Source organism: Echeneis naucrates, chromosome 14, assembly GCF_900963305.1.
Source record: "Echeneis naucrates chromosome 14, fEcheNa1.1, whole genome shotgun sequence".
NCBI lineage: Eukaryota > Metazoa > Chordata > Actinopteri > Carangiformes > Echeneidae > Echeneis > Echeneis naucrates.
This window is the reverse complement of record NC_042524.1, coordinates 12,743,610-12,771,385: the sequence shown is the minus strand read 5'-3', so window position 1 is coordinate 12,771,385 and position 27,776 is coordinate 12,743,610. Positions and strand designations below refer to the sequence as shown.

The following is a 27,776-nucleotide window of genomic DNA, read 5'->3' as shown; positions in this document are numbered from 1 at the left end:
TCCGCTGTCAGACCAATCACGATGGGCCTTCTTACAAAGGCGAACGCTATTGGTTGCCGAGCTCCTGTGTGAGGGGGGCGGAAGGAAAGGACCAATCCTGCTTCTTCCCTCCAGCTTTAAACTTTTCGGCGCGTTTACAGTCCGAAGTGGGCCGATCACAGCCTGAGACAGAGTAAATGAACATTAGATGCATTACATGACTGCCAGCAGAAGTCAGGAAAATTGCATAAATGACAATCAAAAGCAATATGCATGTACAAACCTTACGGAAAGATGTTGTACAGACCAAGTGAGCTTCAAAAATAATTTATTTGCAATAAATTAAACATTTTAAATAACATCAGAAATTATACACGTCAGATTTGCAGCCACTACCTGTTTCACATTCCAGCCACATAGCGTGCCTTTTGACAATGAGGTGGCTTTGCTCGTTTCTTCAGCATTTTGAATTGATTGAAGTTTTGTCCATTTGATTCCTTGTGGCAGCATATGCTCTGTGGTTTTTTGTTTTTTTTTTTTTTAAATCCCTTTTCACTTTTTTTTCTTTTATTGATGCAAACAAACAAAGAGTAAATCAAAATAATTTATGTATGGTTATTCTAAAGTACCACAAGGCAATTTCTTTTTCTGATAAAACACAAAATTGTAAGTACATTTTTACATACTGATTCTGTCTTTGAAAGATGACGCAGTTTCCTCATATCTCTAGTTGTTAGTGGCAATTTCCTTTGTAGCCCTGAGTGCATCCACTTTGCCTTTCACTTCATCATGAATTGGATTAACTTGCAATGAATTGACAGAACATCTCTAAACACTTCCTTTAGACCTATTAAAGAAAGCTGTGTCATTGTAGCAACATTGTTACTCCTGTCACACTTAAGTGTATTTTTAAATAGGGATGCAATATGACAATGCTCGTAAAAGTCACAGGATAGGTTATGATTATGAGCTAATTGCATGTGAGTTCAATCAGTATAACATATGCAATCTTGCTGCACATTAGTGGACGTTATTGCAAAAATGAAATATCCATTTGAGCAACATTTGAAGTCTTTAAAATGTGCTTAGATGCACACAGTCAACAGAAGATGAAAGGAAAGCTGCACCTGATTATATTTAGCTTTTTTTTTTTTTTTTTTTTTTTTTTGTCTGTCATAGAAAAATCTAAACTCAGTGCTTAGCTTAAATAGTGAGACCCTGACTGGTTGGACTTTCCAAATCAAACTTAAATTCATTTATGAGCAAATGAAGTTCCACAGAAAGTACCTTTATAAAATAAAAAGTACAGTATATATATTATCTTTTATGCTTCTTATATAGGATACAACATTGAGCATCATTTTAAAACCAATGTTTAAGAAATTATGAATGAGCACAATGACTACAATACAACTGATGTTTCTTAACTCACCCAAACTATGCATTTAAAATTACATTTGTGTGCAATATGTTTTAATATAATGCAACTATGATGAGTCACCTTTTGCGAGTAAAATAAAAATAGCACTTGTTTCATGAAAACAACATAATAATAAATTACCTTTACACAACCCATGAACTTTACATGTACTGTTAAAAAAACTCTGTCAAAAGTGCAACCAATAATGTTATACTAGCATTTTTTATCCATATAGTTTAAGAGCATTTCCACCATCTGTCACAAACCCCCATTATAGGACACACACTTTTTTGCTGTACTTATTCCCTTCTCCTCACTGGAGCAGCAAATTATTCCTTAAAATAAACAGATTTCATAATCACATTTAAACCTCAGTGACGTGATTCTACACGACTTTTGTTTGAAGGTGCAATAATTTATTTTCAGAGGAAAGCCCCGCCATACATTCTCTTTCCATCGAGTACAGGTGATTGCCCGCCTGGGGTGGGGTGATATCTAGGTGTTGGGTGTCTTTTTTTTTTTTTGGATCAATCTTGTTCAGTCAGGGTGACACATGTCCTACCCAGCCAATGATAATCAGTTATCCAGCGAGCTTGCTCCTCCGTTGGTAGCAGTCCCTTTGCCTTTTGGTTTGCTAGATGAGCGTAAAGAGAAGCGTTTGATCAGACGCCGGGAGAAGCTGCCAGACTTTTTACGACTGCTGGCTGCAGCAGCAGCAAAGTTATTGCCCATATTGGAGATGTCTTCATGAGACTGGCTGAGACATGGCTCCTTCTCTCGATGCCTTCTGCGGAACAGCAGCTTGGTCCCACTCTGTAGAAAGCCCACTGCAGGAGGGAAACAGGCAGCAGGAAGTTACAGACCTTTTTGAATGAAACTATCTAATATCTAAATCATATAACTACTAGCTTTATGAGTTAATTTACTGATTTCAAAATACAAATTCCCTATCAAATTGATATCCAAATTAAATTTAGCACTGGTCAAAGCCACTTTTGTCTGATTGGGTGTGTGTGGTAACATGGCCTCCAGGGGGCAGTAGCAGGACTTTCAAGTCAGCTGTGTCATATGGCTTGTGAAGTCATAGTTTTGATGTTATGTAAGACTATAAAGGATTTGTCCAATTTTACAGAATAGGGGTGACTTATGGCTCTAACAACCTTTTTAATTACACCCAAAGAATCAAAATCTATTTTTAAATATATGCTACAAGAGAAGGAGCTAAAACAGTATCTGAATTGTTGAATATTAGGTTCACAACAGTGTTAGCAGCAACTGAATCTCTTGGCACCTGGTTAGCATTGGACCCCCAGCTTTTCCCTGAAGGCCTGCATTTAATTAATTTTACAATTATTATGTGATAGTATTTCTAATGTTCATATTTACTTCATTTCAATAAGCAATCACATTGTCTACCGATTCCTAAGACAACAGTGTTACCTTTGTGGTCCTTGAGGCTGCGGGTTTCCAAGGCACCAGTTGAACCAGTATCTGATTCCACATCGTCCACAGATGGACGCTCTGACACATCGGAGGGTGTGGTCTCATCAGGGTCCTGGTGATGCCCTGCCGCAAAATGGTTGCCATGCATTGCTGCATCCATGGCTGCAGCATAGCCGCTCGATAATGCATTGTCATCGTCTGAGAGTGGAACCTACTTGGTATAAAATACTGAATCAATTTATATCCTTTCAAAAAGATCATTTTTACTGAGCACACAAGAATGTGATGGAAGTATGTAACTGCTTACTGGAATTGTGCTTAAAAGCAATGTTTGACGTTGTTATCATTCTTTTAAAATATGAGTCTGCATATTTATATTTTAAGTATCATGACATCTGCACATTTCATTGATTTTTGTGCCAGATTTTAAGTATTGCCTCTTGCACTGGATACATTTCTGTGCAGGGCAAAAATCAGGTCAGAAGACTCATTCCGCTGTAATATGGTCCAACGGGGGCCTGTGACTGGGGACTATATTTAGACCAAGCTCATTTTGCCTGGTTTCAAGCCACTTTCCGTCATAAGAAAGATTCCTTAAAAGTAAGTGTTGGCCATTAATGACTGATATAGATAAAAACAGGTAAACGTAAAAACTATAAAACAAGTTTGCGTTTTAGCTTAACTTGGGGAAAGTAAAATGTTACGCTATAATCAGCCACAGAGGCAAAAAAGCAACTACAGTGTGTATATTTCCTTCACATACTTACATTTACTACCTTTAAATGAATATTCTTTACTGTATACTGTAGAGAAAAAAGACTCATTACTTTGTTTCTGTCAGGGATAGCACAAATTCTACAGAATTCACACAACAAGGACACACGACAATTCCATTATCTGACCTTTGACACGCCTGAGATGATCAATGTGCTCCTCTTTGTTGGTGTCTTCCGTGCTACTTTGGAGGCCGACTCTGTCAGCTGGCGAATGGCTGTCTCTGCAACAGGATCCAGGCCATTAGAGAGGCGGCTGCTCTCTGAGAAACAAAAACATGAATATGTAAATCAGCATTACACTGGCAAAATATTATAATGTATACATTATTTAATTGATTTTGGTTCCAGTGCATCTATATACAAAAAAACAACATGTCTGCATTTATATATGTATGTATCAGACATTTTTTGGACTTCGCCTTGTATGGCAAGTGCCCCCCCCACTCATGTAGACCTGTTAAAAGTTTGAGGTTTTTTAGAAGAGGACCACATGACATACTGAAAATTTCATTGCTCTCATGTTTCTCTGCTGCTTGTTGCTTATCCTGCTTTGCATCTGTTATGTAAAACAATGTCTGCCACTCACTGCTGGAGTTGGGGCTGGAGCTGTCTCTGTCATCAGACAGGATGGTGGGTTTCTTCTCAGTCACCTCCACTTTGGATGGTGAACACAGAGGGGAATTACCTGAAAGAAAAGACAACTATTTTATGCTATTATTAATGTTATCACTTAATATTATCATACATGATTATAGCTCTCATTGTGAGCCAAGCCTGAAGAAATGTAATACTTCTCAAACCTGGACTGCGCTCCACTTTAAGTCGAGACTGGACAGTTGTGACAGTGGTGACAATGGTTCCATCTGGCATGATTGTTCGGTCCACATCTATTTTCTTAGTGGGAGTGAGCGAGGAACGAAGAGGCAAAGCATTGGGGATGCTGCAAGGCTCCTCAGTTTCCACATATAGTAGCTGGAAGAAACAAACAGTAAATAGAACCTTAAGACTGCATTTTCACTTTTAATTTCATATATTAAATATGCAGAGCAGATGGTTGGCAATTCTTCAAAAAAGAGGGACCTTTATTCTACAGGTGGGCACTCTATTTAAACTGACATTTGGACCTGCGCAGACAAATTTAGATGACTAACTAGTAGGTGTAACAGGTCGCAGGAGGGTTACAGATGGTGCTGTATTTTTTGCTGTGGCATATTCACAGAGATTTACAGAGCAGATGTTTATGTTCTCTTTCAAGAAATATGCTGAAAAAGTAAAAAAGGCTACAGGTTGGCTGGTGAGAAGGCCACAAGGGATTTCAGAGAGCTGTTACAGGCAAAATCAGCTGTTATACAACACTCCCTGTTTTTGTTGTGAATCTTTTTTGTCCACCTTGCTCTATGTTTGATGACAGACTGTGATGTAACTGTACGCTTTAAAGAACAGGGATCACTTTGAAACAGTTCTTTAATTTGGCAAAAATGCTTTACATCATGTCACTCACTTCTGCTGTGATAGTAGCGTTTGGTGCCAGGCCGTGGCCAGGGCTTATTGAGAGTACGTGTTGTCCAGTGGGTACTTTGCACTGGCAATCCAGGGCGATGGAGGCATAACCAGGCAGGAATTCTACCAATCAGAAGGAAGCCATAACATATTTATAGAAACAGCATGAAAGCTTTTTAATATACTGCCACTCTGAATCCACCACATGAGCATCTCCTGACACTTACACATGCTAAAACGCTAACAAAGAACATTTAACAGTCCGCCAGCAGCGCATTTCAAGCACTGATGACTTTGACTAAGCAGCCTACATTTTCTTGCTGATCAGGTTTCTGAAGTGCAGCCAAAAGTAAATTGCCATCAAGCAATGCCTTACGTTCTTGTTTGCCAGTCCGCTCCAGAAGTCTCACCCTCAGCTCTTTGGTTTCTGGGCCCAACTTTCTTCATCACAGAGAACGCAGCAGTGTTAGAATACCAGAGAAAAAAACACTATGACAAAATACATGATTTGGAATAATGTGACTTTACATTATTTGGCCTCTTACAGAGTAATTTCTTCACTCCATTCCAGTGGGACATTGGAGTTGCTGGGCACGGGCAGGAAGCCAGTTGTCCTCTCTATGAAGGGGTGATCCAGGCTAAGGACACAGCACAGCTCCTCTGACTTAGAACACTGACCTGCTAACACAGAGCGGCGCAGTGAGACATCAGCAATCAGCAAGAAGTTGAACTGGCATGATCTGACAAAGAGGGAAAAGATCTGACCTTTGCTTAAGGTAGCCCTGAGCTGCCTTAACTGTAGTCGCCACACCAAGACACTCTGGGGCACAGAGTTCAATCCCCGTGACAGATGGTCCATGGGGGCCTGGGACCATAAAAATAGTGCAGATACCAATAACAAAATCAATTCAATCACAGCAGCTGTTATACAGCAGTCAGTCAAAGCTCTCATAAATGTCAGCAAACAAATGCTATTGAATTCATCTTATTGCTTCAAAATATGTAAGAAATTCCTGTTTCTCACCAAAGGACCGGATGCACAGGTCTTGAGATTGAGGACCATGGCGGGCTGAGTACTGAACAAAGTGTCCTCGATCAGTCCCTTAATCATGCCCAGGTCTGCCTCCCCTTCAGTGCCCTGAGGAAAAAATGGGCAACTGATATCTCTGAAGATAAACCAGAACTTGGTTTATGAAGAATATCAATCAATAATACTCTTACTTCTAATATGCAAAAGGTACAATGTGCTGGTTGTTTTTTTCATTATTTTACTGAATGTGCTGCTTCCTCAGAAAAAAGGCATAAAATGCTATTCTCATTCATGTAAAAACATTCAAGAACAGCATTTCCATAATCACTAATGGTGAGTTTAATTGGGCTGTGACTTGCTTGCAAAACATTTGAATTCATGAAGATTGAACGTTTGAGAACAGTCAGAGACGTCTATTATTGTGAATGCACAGAAGAATGCAGACCCATTATTTGATGCCCTCACCTGCCTCTGTAGCTTGCATGGAGACACAGTCAGAGAAAATGATGGCTGCTTGGAAAGAGTCCAGTACATCAGCAGACCCTCGTCCTCCACCTCCTCCAGACACACCACCACCTGATGGAAAGAGAGGGAGTAAGTGTGGAAACATGTTACTCTTAACAGGAACACCCACTTTAGGGAAGTGAAGAGAAAAACAAATCTCTGTGTGAGGAGGTAACATGATTTATTCTCAGCTTAGATAAACAAACAAACACAGAGGCTATTGGATTTTTATTGTAAATTTATATATTTAAATATCAATGCAAATAACACTCTTACATTCTCATTTGCTTTGCGAGGATGCCCACAAATATGCAAATTGCACAAATCCAGGTGTCCAGCTTACATTGTTGTCTTAAAGAAGAATCCAATAATAATATTACAAATCCAGGTGGTTTGCTTTTGTACCTTTGTCACCATAGGTGCTATGGTGATCTGATAGGTGTCCATGGAAACGGCAGCGGGTGACTGCTGGGTGACTGTTACGGGAAATGTCACTGTGTCCACCCAACAGTTACAGTGTAAAATCTGTCATACAAAAGGATGAAAAATAACTTGAAAAACATTCATGATTTGGATTTGCTCCTTACCAACAGACTCTTAAACATACACTATTCAAATCTGTGTCTTCATCTGCATCTTACTTGACCTAGATATTCGGTCCAGGATTTTTTGTCATGCATTACTCCAATTAAAGACATTAATCCCGGTTTTACTAGACCCTACTGAACGTGGACCACAGAGGTGACCTACCATTCGGTGTGCTGATTGGTCAGTGCAGGTCACACTGTCTATTGCAGAGGCAGCAGTTAACTGAGGAGTGCTGTCAAAAGTGATCTGGATGGAGCTCTGTGAGAAAAAGAGGAAGAGAACAAATGTAATAAATATTAGATTATAGCAAGAGAAGACAAACTTGGGGATTTTGTGTAAGTACATTGATGAGGTCTTCAGTAAGAGAGAAGAGCCTAGTTGTGTGGCGTTTCAGTGGCCTGCTAAATGTGTTGGAGATCAGCTGACTAGCAGCAGAAACACATCTGATATCTCTACCATCTGAAGCAGTTCACCTCCAGAAAATAAATCGAGAGCCTGAAGATCAGGCTTCACAGACGTTTAAGACAGCCTGTCCATAAAACAACATCAACATCACTCTTTTATCTGTATTCTGTAGCAACTCAGAGCACTTTTGTTACAATCTATTTGCACAAGAATAAGATAATGAGCAGATTTTGTGGTTTAAAGTCAGTTTAAACAAAGCCGAGGTTTATGTTTATTTTACGATGATAGTTTTCTTGTTTGTATATGAAGGCTGAATACAAATAAAATGTGAACATGATTGAATGAATGATTTACTCAGACTGACCTGCCAAACTTGTTCTTCAAAGGTTTGTAGTACAGACATCCATTTTGAGCATTCGTGACAGTTTTTATGTGACTTTTACAATGTCCATATCGATAATGGAATTATATGATGACAACCGAAGTAAAGAAATATATTGTAAATTTTGTCAATATTGTCCAGCCCTACTTAGATGGTATTTCATTAATTTTAAGCATTTTTGGTATCATACAACAAGCAACGTCACTGATGTTTGGAGAAACTTTTCCTTTAACAAAGTTTTTGAGTCAAAAGTATTCATATGCCACTTCTAAACAAATTAATGCTACAAGGTCTTATGGCCGAAAGCACAATTATGAGAATTGAGTGAACAAATCCTTCATCACAATGTGTCATAAAGCAGATGACATGCTGGATTACATTCAAGTTAGGAGATAAAAGAGATTTTTCAATAATGAAAATGTTGCAGACATGTTTGCTAAAATCTCACACCATCCACTATGAAGACTGCATCAATTTGTAGTCATTCTTACAGGAAGGAAGACTTTTCTGAATTAGTGTTGGAGGCAATATGATTTATTGTCATACCCCGAACAAGATGAATTACCTCCTCAGTTGTATGAAAAGATTCACAATATTGTGCCTCTTAAATGTTTCTGTCACTACAGTGAAACACCACCATATTTGGATTTGTCTAGTGTAGATACAGACAGAAAATATTAAAAGAGTGAGTGGGATTTGACACGAATCAAAGGTCTGTGGTCCCAGACTCAAACTGGGAACATTAAAAATATAATTACATAGAATATAACTCCCAGTATCAAATCTGAATCCCTTTCAAGGCATAAGGAATGGTGCAGGGTTTTTTTTTTCTTTTTTAGCTCAACAGGCAAAAAAAATAAAAGGAAAGACAAATTTATATATTTGCAAATTACTTTCGGACACACAGCAGCATAGACTTGCCACGATGTGTCAATCAAGTATTGCAGGCTTTGTTGTTTCTGCCAGGGGGTGTTGATATGATTTTCTCTAAATAATCACCCTCTGGACAGAAATACAATTCCAGCATTGTATGGTTTTTGGATTACCTCAACGCTAGTTCACACGGAAGTCTGGCTACATATGATGCAGACATCCTGCAGCATTTCAGTCTTGCATGGCCATGAATATATATATATATATATATATATATATATATATATAAGGCTGGAAAATATGTCCAAAAAATTGCAACATATTTATTGATATTTTCATCACCATTTCAAACTCAGTATATGTAAATGGTCAAAGGGTTGTTTGTGCTTTCAAAGGGAGTGTGTAGGTAGCCATCTGGTGCACTGTGGTGTTGTGTATCTTCCTGGCAAAAGCTGCAGACCTCATATTGTCATGGAGAGGGCAATTCTAGCAGCATAACCACAGACTCGTCCTTCTGAACCATGACTGTTCAACTGTGTATACATGTGGAGGGTATTTCTGGGAATGGGGCAGTTCCTGAGGACATCCATGATGTCACTTCAGGTTTGTCAGCATCACCACAATTGGCTATGACTGGCTGAACTCTTCTGGAAAGCATGTGGGTCAAGCAGAAATACATTCCCCCTGTGGCTTTTGTTGACCCTCATCTTCCTCTCTTGTCATTTCTTTTCATTGCATTTCTTTTAGGCAAAAACAAAGGATAAACTTTGTCTACTTTAATAATAATGAAATACCTGAAACTAATTTGAAATGTCCTTTCTTTCCTTTCATCCACGCATTTCTGATCTTATTCCAACTATCAATGTAGTCTTAGGCGGTGTGTATAAAATCTGCATAAATACGTTATGTGTGTCAGTAATTTAAATTCAAAGGAGTTAAAGAAGCAGCCTAGCAGGTCAACGCCTGTTGCAAAAAGATTTTAATAATTTGGCTTATTTTGACTCTCACCATAAAACAGGCTGGTGAATTTAAATTTGTGACTGGGGATAAAAAGTTTAGTTTCCTTGGCCATCAAATGAGGGACTGGGTGCTTAACATCCCTTGTCGTTAAGAGGAAATCTACTTGAGTATAATCACAGGGCATTAATTATCTGCCGGCAGCTCACGGTCCAAGAGGGAAGAAGTGAACTGTGGCCTCATGCTAATCACTGCACTCTTTATAATTGCAGATCCTGAATGGACAGTTAGCTTCCTTCCTTGCAGATGCACACTCATAAGATCTATTAGTTCTCCTTTTCCACTCACTGAACCCCGTGACAGGGTCTTGAAATCATCTGTCAGCTGCAGATGAACACAGTACAGTGATGGTTTTATGATCAGCAGGTCTGAGCAGGGTCAACCAGTCCAGTCCTTCCAGCCTCCTCCACAAGCAAATCCAGCCGGAGAAACCTGAATAGCTCTATATCAAAATTACTCTGCTCGGGTGAGATTATAGCCTGAGGATCTTCTACTTCAGCACACAGGCATTTTCTTTGGGTAAACAACTGAGTCATGGCAAGTTGCATCATGGGATTACTGTCCAAAAGTGCAGGAGGAGGACCAAATAGTGCATGTGCTGTTGACTTTTGTTGCTGCTGAGTGGATTTATCCGTCTTTTATTTCTGTTAACCTAGACACAATGAGATATATGCAGATATGTCCTTAATGCATACCATACCATACGCCATTTAACTAGCTGTCACACATGAATGTATGCGTGTGTTTCTGCTCCAAGACGGTGTCCTTGATTTGACATCACCGGATATGACCAGCTGCAATGAAGCCTCAGGCCAAATCCCTGGATTACAGGGACAGGGGAAGAGTGGGGGGGGGGGGGGGTTGTCTCCTTAGGAAGACTATAAATCAACATTAGACAAGACATAGACTTGTCATATCTTCCAGAATCTACAGATCCCAGCTGCAACACTTGGGCAGTCCTCAACCACAAAACCTTTCACCCTGGGGTCTCACGTTGTCTTATCTTATCTATGTCTTTGAGACAGGAAACCGAACCCTTGACTAAATTTCTTCAAGGAAAATTTCTGAGACACTGTCAGCAGCATATTATCTCCAGTCATCCTGCTTTGTTTGATGAGCACATCCACATTGCTGCAGCATCAATACAAGAGTAAACTGAGTTGTTCTGTAAATAAACACTGGTTACATGTTCCCCTATGAGTGGGTACACCACTCCTTGATGCAGTGAACGGGATACTAATGAGAAAATCCAAACCAGACTTCCAAAATTAGTGTACATCCAAATTAGAAACAGAGACCCACTGACACATCAAAAAAAAAAAATTAAGTGCTTTTTGTCATGTGAGAATGTGTTTGTAGTTGATGAAATCGAAATGCCCACAGTAAAATTCTGACAACAAAGGCAACAGCCTTCATTTCGAGATGGCTAATGAAATATCCGTAACAATCAGCAATATTACAGTGAAAAATGGAACAGTGAGAAATACTCCACTAGATGAAATTTCTTTTGTTGTTCAGTGAGAAAACCCCGACCCCGAGAAGAATATCATGTTGAGAATGACCCTGACAATGAACACAGTATTGGAAACTATTATGTGATCATTCAATTCAGCTGGTTACAAAAGCTGCTACAACTTTACCACATCACATGTAAACAGCAATAATAAATCATCGAAACTTTTCCAAATAGGTGTCTGCTAAACTTCCTGAGATATTTTATTTGCTGCTCTCCTGAGAAATACCATCGACCAGGCTACCATGACACTCCTACATGTGACAATTTCAAGGCAGAGCAAATCAATACACAGTAAACTGACTTTGTGTACCATCGAAAACATTTCTGATGTTTCTCCCTGTTTTTAATCTTTATGATAAACTAGATGGCCCTACAATGGACTGGCTATCTGTCAAGGGTGTACCCTGCTCTCACCCAATGTCAGTTGCGATTGGCTCCAGCACCCCGTGACCTGGAAAAGGATGAATGAATGACTGAATTAATTAGCTAAATGAATTTGTGGTTTGCTGTAGCAACAAAGCATCTAACTGTTTCTAATTTCCTAATTCAATTGAACTTTATGTTGGAATAGTTAGAAATGCCCATTTATGTCTATTTCTTGCTGCAAGTTTTCTTAACAAGTTCATTCAACTTTACTTCATTTAGATAAATTGGATAAAACATAATTGTTTAATGACTTCTTTCAAAGTCTTAAATGTTGGAGAAGTACTCAGCTTATAAAGGATTTTCTTGCTAATCCCCACATGATGACACTGATGCCGTATCTTCATTGTGCTGTGCTCCTCCTGGGAAGCTCATGTTTTACCTGATGCAGAAACATAATCGTGTAATTCAAATGAGACAAGAACATGAGTCTTTGGGGCCATACTTTTGGCAGTTACTACTCTTTTTTTTTTTTTTTTAGATGTGGGCGTAGCAGCACACCTTGCAGGTGGCAGGTACTTTTTGTACATGAGAGGTACGTGACTTGTTCGTGGCCAGTTATTACTTGACATGCCCCCACAAAGCACAGCAGATTTTTCAAGTCCGGTTGCACTGGCTGAAGTGAAAAAGCAGGAACATGACAGTAAAGACAAAAAGATTGTGTTTATCGGCTTTTATAACATGTTACAACACTTGCTCAAAGGACACTCGGAAGACTAAGTATGTGACCTTTAAGTTACAATACAATGTCAACATCACTAGACTATGTCAACTCTTTAGATGAACTCCGGGCATTTAGGAAGACATGCTGGTAATTTGTTATCCCAGTCATTCACAATGTTTCATTAACAACCTCACAAGTGATTTGCCTTCACCCCAGACACATTCAGAATAACAGATTGCTCTACACATGGACACGATGATGTGTAGATATTTTATTGTAATGAGTGAGACCAGGAAACCTAGGGTCACACTCTCAGGTCACAAACTCAACACTGCATGAACAGACAGGTGAGGACAGCCTGTCCACCGTCTCCTCCATCACAGACAAATTTACCCAGTCTGGAAACTTATCTTAGAATAAACATCATATAACTTATCGCTGCTAGATAAAAGCCTTGTTTCTCCTTGTTTTTCAGCATGGCAATATTAAAGCACAATATAAGTCCAAAGGCCACCTTAAATAAAACAAATAGCATAGGTCAAACCCTACAGGAAATAATGAAGGCATTTTTCCACAGCAAGCTTCTCCTAAACAAACACAACGGTGACTTTTCTCAGTAAATGCTCAGAGTTCCCCCTGGTTTCCCTCCAATGTTATAAAGTTTCTTGGACACTGAGACTGACAAAGGTCATAATGACTGAACTACTTAGGCCACTGTAAGATAACTAAGCTGGCACGTCCCCATTTACCACCACACAGGAAAGTACAGTCATTGAGACCTGCACAAAAAAAAAAGGATATTCAACACTTTGTTGAAACACAGACATAACCTCTCCTGACTTAATGCTGCACATAAAACTAAACAGCATGCAGAATATGCTGAGAAAACACATTAACATGAAAGAATCACATTGCAGTCTTCAAAGCTCTTCCAGTGTGAGCATAATGCATCTTTAACAGCACAAAGGCTGTTAGGCTCTGGGGTAATATTTTTTCACTTTGGGAAACAGTCTTTCTTGCCTTATTTTAAGGCCTTATATGAGAAGATGAATGTATTTGTCATGTTTATCCACTAAACACGAGGCTCACTATCCAGCAGCTAGTTACCTAAGCTTAGCATAACAGCTGGCCGCAGCCAACAACACATGAATTGAGAGGATTATTTGGACAGTAGAATTTTGTAGTGATAACACATTATGGTCAAACCATCACAATACTGAACCACTTAACGATAATAAACAGTAATAGTGAATTAAAAGAAGTCACTAGTACTCTAATAGGTTCACTGAGAAAAGCATGTCACATTTTAGCTTAACTCTGCTGGTTAGCAGAGTATATCAAAGGAGTAATAGACTTGATGAAAATCTGCTCAGAGTTGAGTGGTGTGGATTGATATGACCCCTTCAAACTGTTCAGCAACCCAGATCTCACTCAATACACACACACAGTTCAAAGGTAGTGGGATCGAGGATCCACTTCCTTCCAGAGCCCATAGTAAACATCTGACTGGGTGGCACACTTTGATATACACAGATGAAAGCAACTATTCAAAAGGAGATAGACCTTTGGGAATTTACCTTCACAGCTTCTAACATGTGCCAGACCACCAACCTGTCTGGATCACTGGGCACACTGGAATTTACTACATTTCTATGTAAAGCAGTGATGTAACTTTGTAATAAGGACAGAGAAGATTACGAAGTGTAAAAAGTGAGACATCCATTCTTCTGTCTTGAGCAGCAACACTGATTTTACCGCTTCCCACTGTGATCAAACACATCCATTTCCCCCCACAGGAGGGGGTATCAGACTATTTTTATGAAGTGTGGGTGTTCATACTGTGACTATGCTGACTGGTCTTGCCTCTCAGCTCTTATGTGCATTGATTCAGAGCTGTTACGCAAGGCTCTGCCCCCCATCCTCTTACCGATTAGATACACTCCAACCCCCACACCTCTACCTCTCTGCCTACACACACTTCCACTGCACATGGGCACAACAACTGCCCTTGCTTAACTATTTATGCCCTCACTTTAGTGGAGTAATGTATCCATGCTCTTCTACACAACGCCATCAAGTCTCCTTTGCAATATAATTTGTGCTACACCTCCTCCTCATGGCTTATATATGTCAAATGACCAACTCACCCCATGTCTGCAGGCTTGCTCATTCAGAGCTTTCACCCAGGTTCTCTGCCAGTGGTCCCTGAAGGACTTGAAGGAGAACAGCGAGGTCAGTAAGCCTTTGACTCCGGTCTCAGGTGACTGTCCTCCATCCCAGCCCGAGCGGAGCCTCGTCAGGAAAGCCCACACACCTCCGTCCTGGCTGTGGCGGGGCTGAGTGAGGGAGAGCTGCTGCCGGGCTGTCTCTGGCCTGTCCTGCTCGGCGGTCCCGGTCCTGGTCCTGGTCCTCGTCCTCCACAGCTGCACCACGGTCTGCAAGTACTGGAGCAGCCATCCCAGCACGATCAGCAAAGAGGCTAGAAAGAGAGCCACTAGACACAGCCAGCTCAACTCCTGGAGCTCCATCACCGCCTCCCGGAGTCTCTCACATCCCCAGGTCCCGCTCAGAATGTCAGGACCTGTCGGTCAGAGTTGATCAGCTCCCTTCAGCCTGTGAGCGGCAGCAAACAGTCAGTCAGTCGTGTTTACTGAAGGACTAGGTAGGCGCTTTAAACTGAGGAGACCCCCGGAGCAGAGAGGGGAGACAAACGCGTCCCTCACTTTCATTTGCTTGTTTTAGGTCACATGCAAACAGCGCCCGAGTGCGCTGCGCGTCTGGAGCTGGAGCTCCTGCACGGAGCGCTGCGTTATGGCTGCGCAGATGTCTGAGGATGAGCCGTGCATTAACAAAGAGGCCGGAGGTGAGCGGGCTCTCCTCCGACTGCAAACCTGCCGACCTACCGATCAACTCAGGCGGTCCGGGCTGCAGCCTGCGGGGAATCGAAAGCACGGCGTCGGTGACATGAGGCTGGTTTCATGGTGATAAGCAGCGCTGCCAACAACAAAATAATCATGCGTCCCATGTCCGAGTGCCGGCTGGTACCTATCGGCCCAAACACAAGCGGCCCGCGCTGGTGCATTCCCGGCTGCCGGGCAGTGAAGACCTCCGCCGGTCGGACCCTCCTCTGGCTGTTACGTCCACACAGTGCTGATCTGACAAAGAGGGGAAGTGTGTGTGTCCCGCAGGTGGCGCTGCGGGACACACACACACACACACACACGCATACTCACAACACAACAAGGAAGTGAAAAAAAACGTCTGAAAACAAAACAAAACAATAACTAATCAGTACATACGGCTCCACTACGCAAAGTCAGACAGCAACCCCCGATTCACAGCGTGTAACCTGGATTGTGGTCAATTTAATTAATTCCAAATGTTTTTTGTGAATTTGCACCACCACATCTTGACACATGAATGAGCTGCAGACTGAAACATGGAGAGTTGCAAATTCTATAAATACGAGAGAAAGAAAAGAAAAACGATGGCGGGACATTAAACTTGACTGGTGACTGGTGGAGCGTTTGCTAGTTTGTCTGCAGTACTACAAAACATTTAAAAATATTGTCATTAAAAACAAATTCCGTCTTAACTCCGTTTCAGTATTGGTCGGGGGAAGTTGGAGGAAGTGTTTATTTACAGAGTTAGCTTAAAAACTATAATTTTTGAAAACATGAAGAGTTAAGTACTATCGTTCCGATCAATGAAGCGCTGTGGGCGTTTTATTTTGAAGAGTTTACCCGGAAGTTCCGCCCTGTCGTCAGACAGAGACTTCAGACGTGGAGTTCACACAGAAAGCCGTACCAACAACCCTGGATGACAGAGACTATGGACCTCCGTCGTGTTCACGGACGGATTTTCCCCGACACCGGAAACACACAGCTGTGCAGTGTTTTGAAAATGGCGCTGTGACATGTTTCGAGCTCAGTGAAAACAGCCAAAGCTCGCCCATCGATCGCCTGAAGGGGCTCCGTCAGGTTAGCTAGAAACGTGATTTGATCTGTCAGGGACGGACCCGCCTGGAAACATGTCCCCGGTCCCCGTCCTGCCGCTGGTCATCAACTGTCTCATGTCTGTGCTCGGCTGCTTGGCCACACTGAAACTCATTCCTGCTTTCAAAGACCATTTCATCTCAGCCCGGCTGTACGGAATGGACCTCAACAAAACATCCAAAAAGCAAGTGTGAGTCCCTTTCCCGTATACATTAGGGTTTGTGCTTGATAGTGTATCTGCTACAGCGTCCAACATGCTCGTTAAAAGCCCTAATTCTCGCTGTGTTTGTTTGGGTCGTCGCAGCCCAGAGTCTCAAGGAGTCATCAGTGGGACAGTCTTCCTCATCATCCTCTTCTGCTTCATTCCGGTGCCCTTCCTGAGCTGCTTTGTTGGGGATCATTGCACGGGCTTCCCACATGACGAGGTGAGTGGGTTCATGTGTCGTTAACCTGTGTGTTTCAGGTGTATCTGGGGCCCGGCTCTGACCTCCGTGATGTTTTCTCTTGGTCAGTTTGTACAGCTGATCGGTGCTCTTCTGGCCATCTGCTGCATGATCTTCCTGGGCTTTGCCGATGATGTACTGAACCTGCGATGGAGACACAAGCTCCTGCTTCCCACAATGGCTTCCCTGCCACTTCTCATGGTCTATTTTACCAACTTTGGCAACACAGTGATTGTCGTGCCCAAGCCCTTCAGAGCCTTGTTTGGGCTGCACTTGGATTTGGGTGAGTTATGTGGTCATTTGCTGAACTGTTAAAGCTGAGTGGTATCTGTGTGTCCCATTCAAAGTAGGAAATGCAACTCCTGTTACTCTTACTACTTTTGATCTTCTTCAGGTATTCTCTACTACGTCTACATGGGAATGCTTGCTGTATTCTGCACAAATGCCATCAATATCCTAGCAGGCATCAACGGCATTGAATCGGGTCAGGCCCTGTTTATCTCTGGCTCCATCATCATTTTCAACCTCCTGGAGCTCAGTGGTTTGTGGCTGCGTCTACTCTCTCCTGGAAATCAATGAATTTTGTAGTTTTAGCTGAAAATCCTTGAATAAAGTGAAAGTACTTTGGGAACATGTTGGGGCAGTGTACCGCTTTCCTGTTGCACAAATATCCTGAAAAATGCTAAATGTGTTATCTGAAATTTGGGTTGTTTTATTCATCAGGTGATTACCACGATGACCATGTTTTCTCCCTCTACTTTATGATACCATTTTTCTTCACCACATTAGCACTTTTATATCACAACTGGTAAGTCAAGCTTGAGCCTATTTTATGATATACCCGCTGCAGTTTTACACGTTAGTATCCAATCATTTATCATATACAACTTTATTTTATCACAGGTACCCCTCATCTGTCTTTGTGGGAGACACTTTCTGCTACTTCGCCGGGATGAACTTTGCTGTAGTCGGCATATTGGGACACTTCAGCAAAACAATGTTGCTGTTCTTTATTCCTCAAGTGGTGAACTTTGTCTATTCTTTGCCTCAGCTTTTCCACATCATCCCCTGTCCCAGACACCGACTTCCCAGGTACTCAAGTAGGTTTTGAACATATGTGGCAATTTATGCTAATCACATTAATCATTTGTGTTTTCTCAATTTACTATCTCACAATGTTGCTGCAAATGAAAGATTGAACCCAGACACAGGCAAACTGGGGATGAGCTACTCTAAATTCAAAAGAAAGGACCTTTCTAACTTAGGACACCTCATTCTGAAGGTAAAGCGCTTCATTGTGTTTACTTACTTTCTTACTTACCCTGGTTGTAAAATTGACAGAGATACAGCTGAATGTTATTTTCACTATGGATTAAGCTATTGATTTGTAATCATGCAATTTTTATGTTTTAGAAATGGGCAGCACAGCAGCATAGTTGTTAGCGTCCATAACAAGAAGGTCGTGGGTTTGGTTCCCAGGCCTGGGGCCTTTCTGTGTGGAGTTTGCATGTTCTCCCCATGTCTGCATGTTTTTTCTCCGGTTTCCTCCCACTGTCCAAAGACATCGTGTTTAGGCTAATTGGCAACTATAAATTGTCCATAGGTCTGAGTGGTTGTTGGTCTCTGTATGGTTGCCCTGTGATGGACTGGCGTCCTGTCCAGGGTCTACCCTGCCCTTGTCCAATGTGAGCTGGGATTAGCTCCAGAAACAGATACTCAATTAGTTATCTGTAAAATGTTATAAAAGTAGTGAAGAGTAAACTTAATTTCTCAAAACTCAAGATGATGTCTACAAATGGCTTTTCAGTTCTGACCCATAATTCAAAACCCATTTTGGAGATGAAGTTTAACAAAATTTAAGGTGCAGAACAAGTTTCAACAATGGAGAAGTTTAAATGAGATGTTTGACATTTACTGATTGTTTTTCTTCAAATTAATTGAATTGGAAGCAGCGATTCATAACATTTGAAAGCTAGAATTAGAGAATGTCTGTGGTTCCCACCTGATGACCCCAAAGACATGATAGTTATCACCGCTCACTGGCCTAGTTGGATATTATCTGTAGGGCACATAGAGCAGGGTGAATGTTTGTTGCTAGGAAGGTAATCACTGAGTCTGGTCCATTTTTTTGTCGCACAAGTTTCTTGTGTTTTCTGTAAATGCTGTGAACAACCCAAAAACATCAAAGCAGGCAAATCTGTTCATATCAGAGACTATCTTGTATTTCCAAATCAATCAGCCTGATAATTAGACATAATTACCATTTTGCTTTATTTCAGTGTTTTTATTATCTGAATCACTGAAAACAAATTTCGTTATGGGTCATAATTCAGAGTTTTGGTATCAGGTAAGGTCTGCTAATAAGGTGCATCGAGTGATGTAGTGGGACTTTATTTTTGTAGGTAAATATGCACATGAAGCAAATCAGTAGCAGGCTTCTACTTGTGTTTATTGGTTTATAACAATAATACCCTCTCAACAGGTGGCAGAGTTATTGAAGCTGCTTGAAGTGCGAAGAAACCAGGAGGGAGATGATGATTTTATTGAGTGCAACAACATGACCTTAATAAATCTGGTCCTGAAAATACTGGGGCCTATCCATGAGAGAAATCTCACAGTCCTCATGCTCATCATACAGGTGAAACAAAGTGCTCACTGTATCCAAATACACTGGAAAAGCGTTAGTCTTTGAGAAGAATATGAATGTTTCACTTGGAGATTTTATTCTTATTAGTTTTCTTTTAATCAGAGTTTGGTATGCAAAACATTTCACTGTACTTTGTGCTGGACAAATAAAATGTGAAATTTGAAATTCTCCTGTCTCCCTCAGGTATTGGGCAGTGCAGTGGCCTTTGGGATTCGCTATCATCTGGTCCGTCTCTTCTACGACGTTTAAACAGCTCTGCGGGACAGAAACTTCATTTAGAGAACAGGACTTTATTTTGGGACTGTTTTACAAGCATCTGCCTCCCAATAGATTTCATTACCTCATGGTTACTTTTCTGCCTCAAACCTGACCTGCAGTAAAGACTCAATATTTAAGGCTAAAACATTTTCACCTATAACCATAAACATCAAAGGATCTAAACATTAACAGTAGTTCTGTTTTTGTCCTTTTTGGGGATTTAATAATTAAAAGCAGAACAATGTGACATGATCTGAATTGTCATGAATGTCCACACTAAATATATTTTTTTACTGGGTTTTTAAAGGAAAGAACAGTAAGTGGGGATGGATTTAGATCTTTCGGGCAGACTCCTCTTGAAATCTGAGAGCAGATTTTTGGATATTGAAGTGCTTTACAAAGATTACACCTAGAACCACAGATGTCTATTGCCTGTATCTGCTGTTTGAGAAAAAAAAATGGCCTTGGAAAAATATTCCCACTCATGCTTCATTTTGCCTGACTGTTAATCCATACAACATGGGCGGGAAAAGTTACTATCCTTTTTATTTGTCAGTTGGTTTTTACCTCTGAATAAATGCACTTATAATTGTGATTGTGAATAAAAGCAGTAAAAGGATGAGGACGTCATTAACAGGAACAACTATAACATGGAATTTGTTTAAGGCAGGTAATAATGTATATCAAAAGTGTCAACGTTCTGGTAGAAGTTACTTAAAGAATACGGAAGGTGAAGGTGCCCTGCCTACTATAAGAAGAATTGATTGTTTTTACATTTCCTGGATATTGGATATATAAGTATTTTTATGATTGAAATGCATTTTCTCCAGAGGTTCAGCCTAGATAAATGTGAAGTCCACCGGCACTGGACATTTAGGAATGCAACTATATTTCAGAAACTATTGTACTATTGAGATTGAAGCACTCAAATTCAGAAATAAAAGTGGAGAAAGATGAAATGTGACATTATTTTTGTTTGTAGTTGTAAAAATAATAGCATAATCACCATATAACCACGTTCATATATATATATATATATATATATATATATATATATATATATATATATATATATATATACATATATACATATACATATATACATATATATATATATATATATATATATATAAATCAGCCTCAAAATCTAGTATCGCTTGGAACTGTTCAGATGAGTACAGCTTTAATGATTGTCATTATGCTTTTTATGCAAAAAGCGATAGTAAAGACTTATTTATGTGCAGCAAAAAGGTAAAACGTACAATTTTAGCCTCAGACATGAGACAGGTTGGAAAATGGCAAACGAGTACAGTAATATATGCGTTGGATTTTCAGCATTTGTCGCTTCAAACCTAAATTGAAGATTAAAAGGGGGAAATGAGGCGGAACGGAATTACCTCCGGAACACAGAACTGTGAAGCTTTGTTTCTGTGGGGCACATCTGCCCCGCGCACAGACAGCGTTTCTTGTGATTGGCTGAAACTACTCCAATGTTTACATCGTGCTTCCAAACCGCCAACTAATATGTCGAAGCTGCTACTTATCAGAGACTTGGCATTGTTTGTGTTTGATTAGGTTTGTCTAATTACGGCAGTCCGGTTGTGTTGGAGCTGCTCGGTGTTTCAGAGAGTCTGCTCCCTCTAACCAGCCAACACCTGCTGCTAGCTAAGACCCGGGAGACGGCAGGTGATGGTCAAACCTGGGAGACAACGTTAGCAGCTGCAGTTGGGGGTAAAACACGACACAACCACCCCCCTCCGACTTAGAGAGATGCCCCCCAACAAGCGTTTACAGAAAAAAGCCCTGAAACTGGAGTGTGAATGGGGCGCATGTCAGGATTCGTTCAGTCGGATGGAAAACTTCTGCAAGCATGCGGAAGGTCACCTTAGTGCAGGAAACATGGCGGAGGAGGATGAAGAAGAAGCAGAAGGTGAGCAGCACTCTTTATTTTAATTCACAGAGTCGTTTCCTTTTGACGTGTGCTCACAGCTGCTGCTACTGATGTGAATAAAGATACTTCCGGCATTGAAAGAAGAGGGCGGTTTATCACACCTGTGCCTGCACTGCAGCACATTGGATATAAATGAATGCAGCTAATTGTTACTTAAAAAAAAAACACAAAAAGAACCGTGGCCCATCATTTTAATGCTCTTCAATTCAAGTCGTCTGCCTAAAATCATTTTCCTGGAGTGCTTGTTTGTCTAAAGACCACAAGCCTCAAAAGTCTCCAAAACAAGTAGGAAGAAAAGATGTTTCCTGTCCAGCCCTGGCAGACGATACCAAATCTGTGCTGCTGCCCGAAAGACTTCAGTTACAAAGGATTCAAATATTTAATGTGATGATTTGTGTGCTTTATTTAATCTCATAAATCTTGGGGAATCAGTAAGAGACTAAGAAGCCTACAACACCAAGACATTTCACAAACGGCTATTAATTAAATGATGGATGAAAAACAAGCCCAAAGGTGACCCTTACTAATGCAAAGTCTCTTTCTCATACCAAGAGGAGAGAAACTGTCTCTGGAGAGACTGTGGATTCTGCTCTGTGGAGGGTCCTGAAGAGTTGCGACGACATCTTTTCTTTCACTGTTACCACACAAAGCTGAAGCAGCTGGGTCAGCAGGTGCTTACTGCCCAACCAGAAATTGGTAGCTGCTCAATCGGTTACCACAATCGCAACATCATCCCTGAAATCCCAGACAATTTTATCTGTTTGTGGGAGGAATGTGAGGTAAATCAATCTTCATCTGTGAATCATATTACACCAACAAATCAAAAGCCAGTCATTACTCCTCAGCTTGAAGTGTATACAACTGAAATGAAACAAATCATTTCTTCTACTTAAATGTCCATGAAATGGTGTTACTTTGTTCTTCAATCAAAAAATATTCTACTTGTGTATTTGTGTGCTATCCTCATATCTGTTCAAGCAACCGCCATATGAAAACCCTGAGTGGTTCTACCGGCATGTGGAGATGCACAGCCTGTGCATAGACGTACCAACAGGAGACTGTGAAGTCCCAATCTGCTGCAGATGGAAAGGTAATCCTTAATATTTTACCTCAGAAATGTTGTCGTAATTAATGGTGACAAATGTTTAAAGGCTTCTAATTGTAAATTTATGAATTTGGGATTGTTGAGTACAAGTTATGCATTTGTCACTCTCCAGATTGTGAAGCCACTGCTAAGGGGCGTCCTAAACTACGGGAGCATCTGCGTAGCCACACCCAGGAGAAAGTAGTGGCATGTCCAGGCTGTGGGGGAATGTATGCCAGCAACACCAAGCTGTTTGATCACATCATACGACAGAGCGCCATGGAAGGTAAAGCACTCTCTGAATAATGACATTAAGAGTGAAAATATTCAGTTTTAACTTTTTGTCTTTGTATGTGCTACAGGTCAGAGATTTCAGTGTTCACACTGTTCCAAACGTTTCGCAACAGAGAGACTGCTTAGAGACCACATGAGGACTCATGGTCAGTTCCACCTTTAACGCTTGGTCAATATTCCCTGTAGAGCTCCCAGTGATTTTAAAAATAATATGTGGCCTTAAATCAGGCTGCTGTTTTTGCACATTTTAGATTTAATTGGGATTTCTTAACTTAACACAAAACATAAGTAAAATAGGCTTTTATAAATCTCTAATTTTGACCATCTATACCTGTAATAGATTTAAGTGTTCAGATGAGTGAGTGAACATTTGTTGTCATCCATTTGTTTCTCCACCTTGTTGATACAGTGAGCCACTACAAATGTCCACTGTGTGACATGACATGTCCATCACCCTCTTCACTACGTAACCATATTAAGTTCCGCCACAGTAATGAGAAGCCATACAGCTGTGAATACTGCGAGTACAGGTACTGTATCATCTGAAACTGCAGCAATATAAACAATGCTGGACTGCAACGCACACTTGCATTTAAGCTTTCTTTTTGTTTGCAGCTGTAAGAATCTGATTGATTTGCGTAAACACCTGGATACCCACAGCAGTGAACCGGGCTTCCACTGCGATGTTCCTGGCTGTGGCTTCACATCTCGCACCCCTGGCACCATGAAGATTCACCACAAAAGAGAACACGAGGTAATGGGCGACTGTGATGACTGCTGACTTTCACTCTTCAGGGGAATTTTACATTCATGAATTGCTCTGCAATATGCCCTTTCCACAACCAGGGGAGTTTTATAGCACGCTACAAGTGTCATGTGTGCGGTCAGTGCTTCACAAGAGGTAACAACCTAACAGTGCATCTGCACAAAAAACACCAATTCAAATGGCCTTCTGGACACCCCAGGTTCAGGTAGGTCTTACATGGAGGCATTCAGTGTTGCACACCTTTTGGATGTGTTGAGTATTGTAGCATCAATGACCTATTTATTTCACCCTGTCAGGTACAAGGAGCATGAAGACGGCTTCTTGCGGCTGCAGCTGATACGCTACGAGAGTGTGGAACTGACCGAGCAGTTGATGAGGGAAAGACAAAACAGGCAAGCGGAGGAGGATGAGGATGGGGACCAGACTGAAGGGCAGGAGATGGACGAAGAATCTGCCAGTGCACCTCCTTCAGAGTTGCAGGTAGAACTGAGAGGAGTGCTGTTGGAGGAGCAGAGCACTGAGCAACCAACCATCAGCTCTGCAGAGGGCACCCAGGAAGGCGGCATGTTGCACATGCTCACTGGAAGTTTTTCACAAGCAGGAGAGGACTCTGCCATGCTGCATCTCCAGGATATAGCTCAGCAGCAAGGCGTGCAGATGGTTTGACCACGACAACAGTCCTACATACACATCCCATACATGAAAGGACATTCTGTATCTCTTCACAGATACAATGTCATGGAAAAAGTTTGTAAAATCCTAAATGGGGGCTGTAAGGGAGTTGTAGTATAATTTTTTTTTTTTTTTTTTTTTTTTTTTATAAAAAACACTCACTCCTGAATGTTGACTGTAAGCCTATATTAGGTAATTAAACTTTTTTCATGTGTTTTGTTTGCCAAGATTGAATTTGTTGACAATCACTTTGCCAGAGTTTTTGATTTCTTCTCAGCTCATTTATTATACTGCATCATCATCAGATAGTTGAATAATACTGCTTCACTGGCTAATGGCTGATTATTTTCTTTTAGATGTCCCAAATACGTCAGCCACATCTTTTGAAGGTTAGCTGACATTAATGTAGAATCCAGCAAAGAGGGTCTACCTTATGAGCTTGGGAACTATATTTATTGACACTGAATCTACAAACTGAATAAACTGGTGACATAAAAAGTAAAAAAATTGTATTTTAAATAGTTTCTGTTCTCTATGATCCACATTATTCTTCTTAAGTGTTAGCAAGTCATTTGGAGAAATAGGCAAGCTAAACCATCTTCCTCTACACAGTCTGCACCAGCCTTATTGTTTCCCCTTCTTTTCAGCTCTATTTTGTACAGACCTATTAATGTTTCTCCTAAACCTGCACCTGCCAACACACTCTGATCCTCTCATCCCCTTTTTGCTTTGATGATCACTCAGGTCGTAATCAGGTGAATTGAATCATGACAAGTCTGCCAAAGCTGCAAGACCAGTCACAGCATGATTTACTGGACGTGGCGGTATTAGCTGTGTAGCAGATTAGGCAGCACACAGAGCTTAGTCTAGTGTTATTTACTGTTCTCTGCTTCCTCACCCTGCAGTCTGAGAATTCAGCTCCACTGGGACAGCTTCTAATGGTTTTATCTCTAGTAAGAGTGATGAAGTTGCCGCTCAGCTCCCTGATCAGTCTACAGATTCTTGACAGGAACTAACAGCATAAAAATATGGACACCATGAGATTTTATCCACTGCTGCTGTTTTCACTATTGAGATCCTTTCAGACTGGAATTTCTCAGTTGCCTGGATGGATTGGAGAGCTGGAAGGTAGTGGTAAGACCTCATATCATAACACCAGTATAATGTTATTTTATTGTGTTATTCAGGTGTCTGGGATTCAGTGTATCATGGGAACAGAGCTAATGGATCCCAATATCACAACATTTTTTCTCAATGTTTGACTTTTAGTATGATGAGCATTTCTAGTTTGTCCATTTCGTGTGTATAAAGTAGATGATTTTAAGTTTGTTTGATTTTTTTTTTTTTTCCAACTGTAGGAGACACAGAATGGATTCCCCAACCAGAGTTTGTTGATGACTTATACTGGTCTGGGTCAGCACCCATTTGTTTAGGAGGCTGTAAGGCGCGTCACCAGGAACTGAGGAGAGATCGCTGTGGGGACTCGAGCTGCTGCTGGCTCGGCTACAAGTCCCTGTGTAGAGGTTAGACTGCAACTGTGACAGTTTGTTGACATTTGATTGAACAACATAGGTGGATATGTTGCTTGTAAGTCAAACAAATAGTTACATTCTCCATTTTCTTTCCTTTGTGTGGCAGTGAATTGCGGGAGACCAGATGTCGACTATAACGGTGTAGTGTATGGTAATGACTGGTGGGTGGGCTCCATGGTGAGGCATACCTGTCGCTCTGGCTTTATGCTGGTGGGAAATCCTACCAGATATTGCCAGCCTAATGGTCTCTGGACGCCGAAACCTACCTGTCTCCGTGAGTAAACCCTGACCACAAGGACCAAAACATCTTGTGATTCTTTTAACTCTTTTTTTTTTTTTTATGATTTCTTCTGTCCGTCTTGCAGGAATGTGTCAGCGGGGAAGCATTGAAATAAGTGAGAAGGAACTAAATGGGACCTGCAACTCCACCTGTGCATCCAAGAGCTACTTCGGTCCACCTAAACAAGGCTGCAGTCAGATAGACAACTGCAAAAAGAAGGAGACCGGCTGGAAACGCTTCTTTGCACAGTGTGTCCCCTGCATTTGTGACTGCGCTATATCATGTGGTGAGTAGTTTTCTCCTAAAACTCTTAAGATAAATGATGGACTGTTGAATTTATATTGAGAGTGCACTTTGCAATGTTGTCTCAGTGCAAACACAGTTGAATGTAGTTCATTATTTCTTTGAATTTTGAACATGAATTTTCTCGGTCTTTAAAAAGTATGCCTTTGTCTTTTTATTTTTAGCTTCCGCAGGCTGAAATGTGGAGAAGGAAATATGTCAACTGTGCGGTGAGATAGTTGAAGAGGACACACACACATAGTTTGTACACAACAGAGCCACACTATGTTGCGTGGACAGATCAGTGCAAGACAATCTGGATCTGTAATCACTATGGCACACTGAAGCCAAAAAATTCTCCTAATTTTTTGTATACAGGAGTTTACAGGAGTTTAGGATTTCAGTGCCGAAGGTTCAGATCCCTCTCACAGCATGTGGTCAGTATGTGTTATATATTGTCATTTTTCATCAAAAATCCCACCTCTATTAGATTTCTGAAAACTGTACAGTGTTTCTGTGTAAATATGTTTGTGAAGCTACAAGAAATGGGTAAATAAAGGTAAAGACAAGGAGAGGCACCAGTGAAACCACAGAGATTAAGGTCTCATTGCTCCTCCTCTCAATCCATCTGTCCTGGAAGGTGCTGAGACCTTAATCTTGTTGCAAAGGGAGGAGCTTTGGTCACAGGGAGTGGAGAGGTCAGAATTAACAAAGTATTTTGTAGGCAAGCAATTTTTAAAGGTAGTGTTCGATGTGCATTTATTAAGAGTTAAACAAAAATGGCACAAAATATTTAATTGTGTGCTAAAATAAAATCTTTATTTTTTTATTGGGGGGACTATGTAACTGTCTTTTTCAGTTAAAAGCAATAGAAAATAAAAATAATCTTTCAAGTCAAACAGCTCACAGAGATGTGATTCCACAAAGGTTTCTAACCATCACAACACTTCACAATTTGAAAGCAGTTTCTCTATCTTCGCAGACTTTAATTAGCCATGAGCTGAAGAATGTCACATTTCTTGCAGCATGCCACATTATTTCTTGTATACATT

The 27,776-nt window shown here is 40.8% G+C and overlaps 4 protein-coding genes across 4 annotated transcripts; 3 read left to right on the top strand and 1 right to left on the bottom strand.

Annotated features, from left to right (window-relative positions):
• Nucleotides 1-1,121: 1,121 nt before the first annotated feature.
• Nucleotides 1,122-15,680, bottom strand: c2cd2l (c2cd2 like). Its single transcript, XM_029520142.1, has 15 exons — nt 15,424-15,680; nt 14,668-15,133; nt 7,403-7,498; nt 7,058-7,177; nt 6,614-6,724; nt 6,143-6,256; nt 5,884-5,983; nt 5,664-5,796; nt 5,495-5,559; nt 5,120-5,241; nt 4,419-4,590; nt 4,205-4,303; nt 3,745-3,878; nt 2,840-3,053; nt 1,122-2,226 (listed from the first exon to the last, which is right to left on the bottom strand). The coding sequence occupies exons 2-15, from the start codon at nt 15,046-15,048 to the stop codon at nt 1,976-1,978; spliced, it is 2,112 nt and encodes a 703-aa protein (XP_029376002.1). The 5' UTR covers nt 15,049-15,133; nt 15,424-15,680; the 3' UTR covers nt 1,122-1,975.
• A 610-nt stretch (nt 15,681-16,290) lies between these two features.
• On the top strand, nt 16,291-20,816 carry dpagt1 (dolichyl-phosphate (UDP-N-acetylglucosamine) N-acetylglucosaminephosphotransferase 1 (GlcNAc-1-P transferase)). Its single transcript, XM_029519422.1, has 9 exons — nt 16,291-16,705; nt 16,820-16,940; nt 17,028-17,241; nt 17,353-17,499; nt 17,682-17,766; nt 17,862-18,050; nt 18,153-18,240; nt 19,441-19,596; nt 19,789-20,816. Exons 1-9 carry the CDS (start codon nt 16,551-16,553, stop codon nt 19,852-19,854), a joined length of 1,221 nt encoding a protein of 406 aa, XP_029375282.1. The 5' UTR covers nt 16,291-16,550; the 3' UTR covers nt 19,855-20,816.
• Nucleotides 20,817-21,344: 528 nt separating this feature from the next.
• hinfp (histone H4 transcription factor) lies at nt 21,345-25,102 on the top strand. The gene is made up of 9 exons (XM_029519514.1): nt 21,345-21,793; nt 22,367-22,593; nt 22,793-22,904; nt 23,032-23,184; nt 23,261-23,338; nt 23,602-23,722; nt 23,808-23,946; nt 24,039-24,163; nt 24,255-25,102. The coding sequence occupies exons 1-9, from the start codon at nt 21,634-21,636 to the stop codon at nt 24,622-24,624; spliced, it is 1,485 nt and encodes a 494-aa protein (XP_029375374.1). The 5' UTR covers nt 21,345-21,633; the 3' UTR covers nt 24,625-25,102.
• A 565-nt stretch (nt 25,103-25,667) lies between these two features.
• Nucleotides 25,668-26,736, top strand: LOC115054553 (CUB and sushi domain-containing protein 1). The gene is made up of 4 exons (XM_029519818.1): nt 25,668-25,764; nt 25,989-26,153; nt 26,269-26,436; nt 26,528-26,736. Exons 1-4 carry the CDS (start codon nt 25,668-25,670, stop codon nt 26,734-26,736), a joined length of 639 nt encoding a protein of 212 aa, XP_029375678.1.
• The last annotated feature ends 1,040 nt before the right edge of the window (nt 26,737-27,776 follow it).

Excerpts from the sequence above, each read along its gene's own strand:
- dpagt1 (XM_029519422.1), top strand. The coding sequence starts at position 16,551 with ATGTCCCCGGTCCCCGTCCTGCCGCTGGTCATCAACTGTCTCATGTCT. Across the intron at positions 17,500-17,681 it reads CAACCTCCTGGAGCTCAGTG|GTGATTACCACGATGACCAT; the intron begins GTTTGTGGCTGC and ends TTTATTCATCAG. Across the intron at positions 19,597-19,788 it reads TCCTCATGCTCATCATACAG|GTATTGGGCAGTGCAGTGGC; the intron begins GTGAAACAAAGT and ends TGTCTCCCTCAG.
- hinfp (XM_029519514.1), top strand. The coding sequence starts at position 21,634 with ATGCCCCCCAACAAGCGTTTACAGAAAAAAGCCCTGAAACTGGAGTGT. Across the intron at positions 23,339-23,601 it reads AGACCACATGAGGACTCATG|TGAGCCACTACAAATGTCCA; the intron begins GTCAGTTCCACC and ends TTGTTGATACAG. Across the intron at positions 24,164-24,254 it reads TCTGGACACCCCAGGTTCAG|GTACAAGGAGCATGAAGACG; the intron begins GTAGGTCTTACA and ends TCACCCTGTCAG.
- c2cd2l (XM_029520142.1), bottom strand. The coding sequence starts at position 15,048 with ATGGAGCTCCAGGAGTTGAGCTGGCTGTGTCTAGTGGCTCTCTTTCTA. Across the intron at positions 3,879-4,204 it reads CTCCAGCCCCAACTCCAGCA|AGAGCAGCCGCCTCTCTAAT; the intron begins GTGAGTGGCAGA and ends TTTGTTTCTCAG. Across the intron at positions 2,227-2,839 it reads CAGCCTCAAGGACCACAAAG|TGGGCTTTCTACAGAGTGGG; the intron begins GTAACACTGTTG and ends TCCCTCCTGCAG.
- LOC115054553 (XM_029519818.1), top strand. The coding sequence starts at position 25,668 with ATGAGATTTTATCCACTGCTGCTGTTTTCACTATTGAGATCCTTTCAG. Across the intron at positions 25,765-25,988 it reads TGGAGAGCTGGAAGGTAGTG|GAGACACAGAATGGATTCCC; the intron begins GTAAGACCTCAT and ends TTCCAACTGTAG. Across the intron at positions 26,437-26,527 it reads GCCGAAACCTACCTGTCTCC|GAATGTGTCAGCGGGGAAGC; the intron begins GTGAGTAAACCC and ends TCCGTCTTGCAG.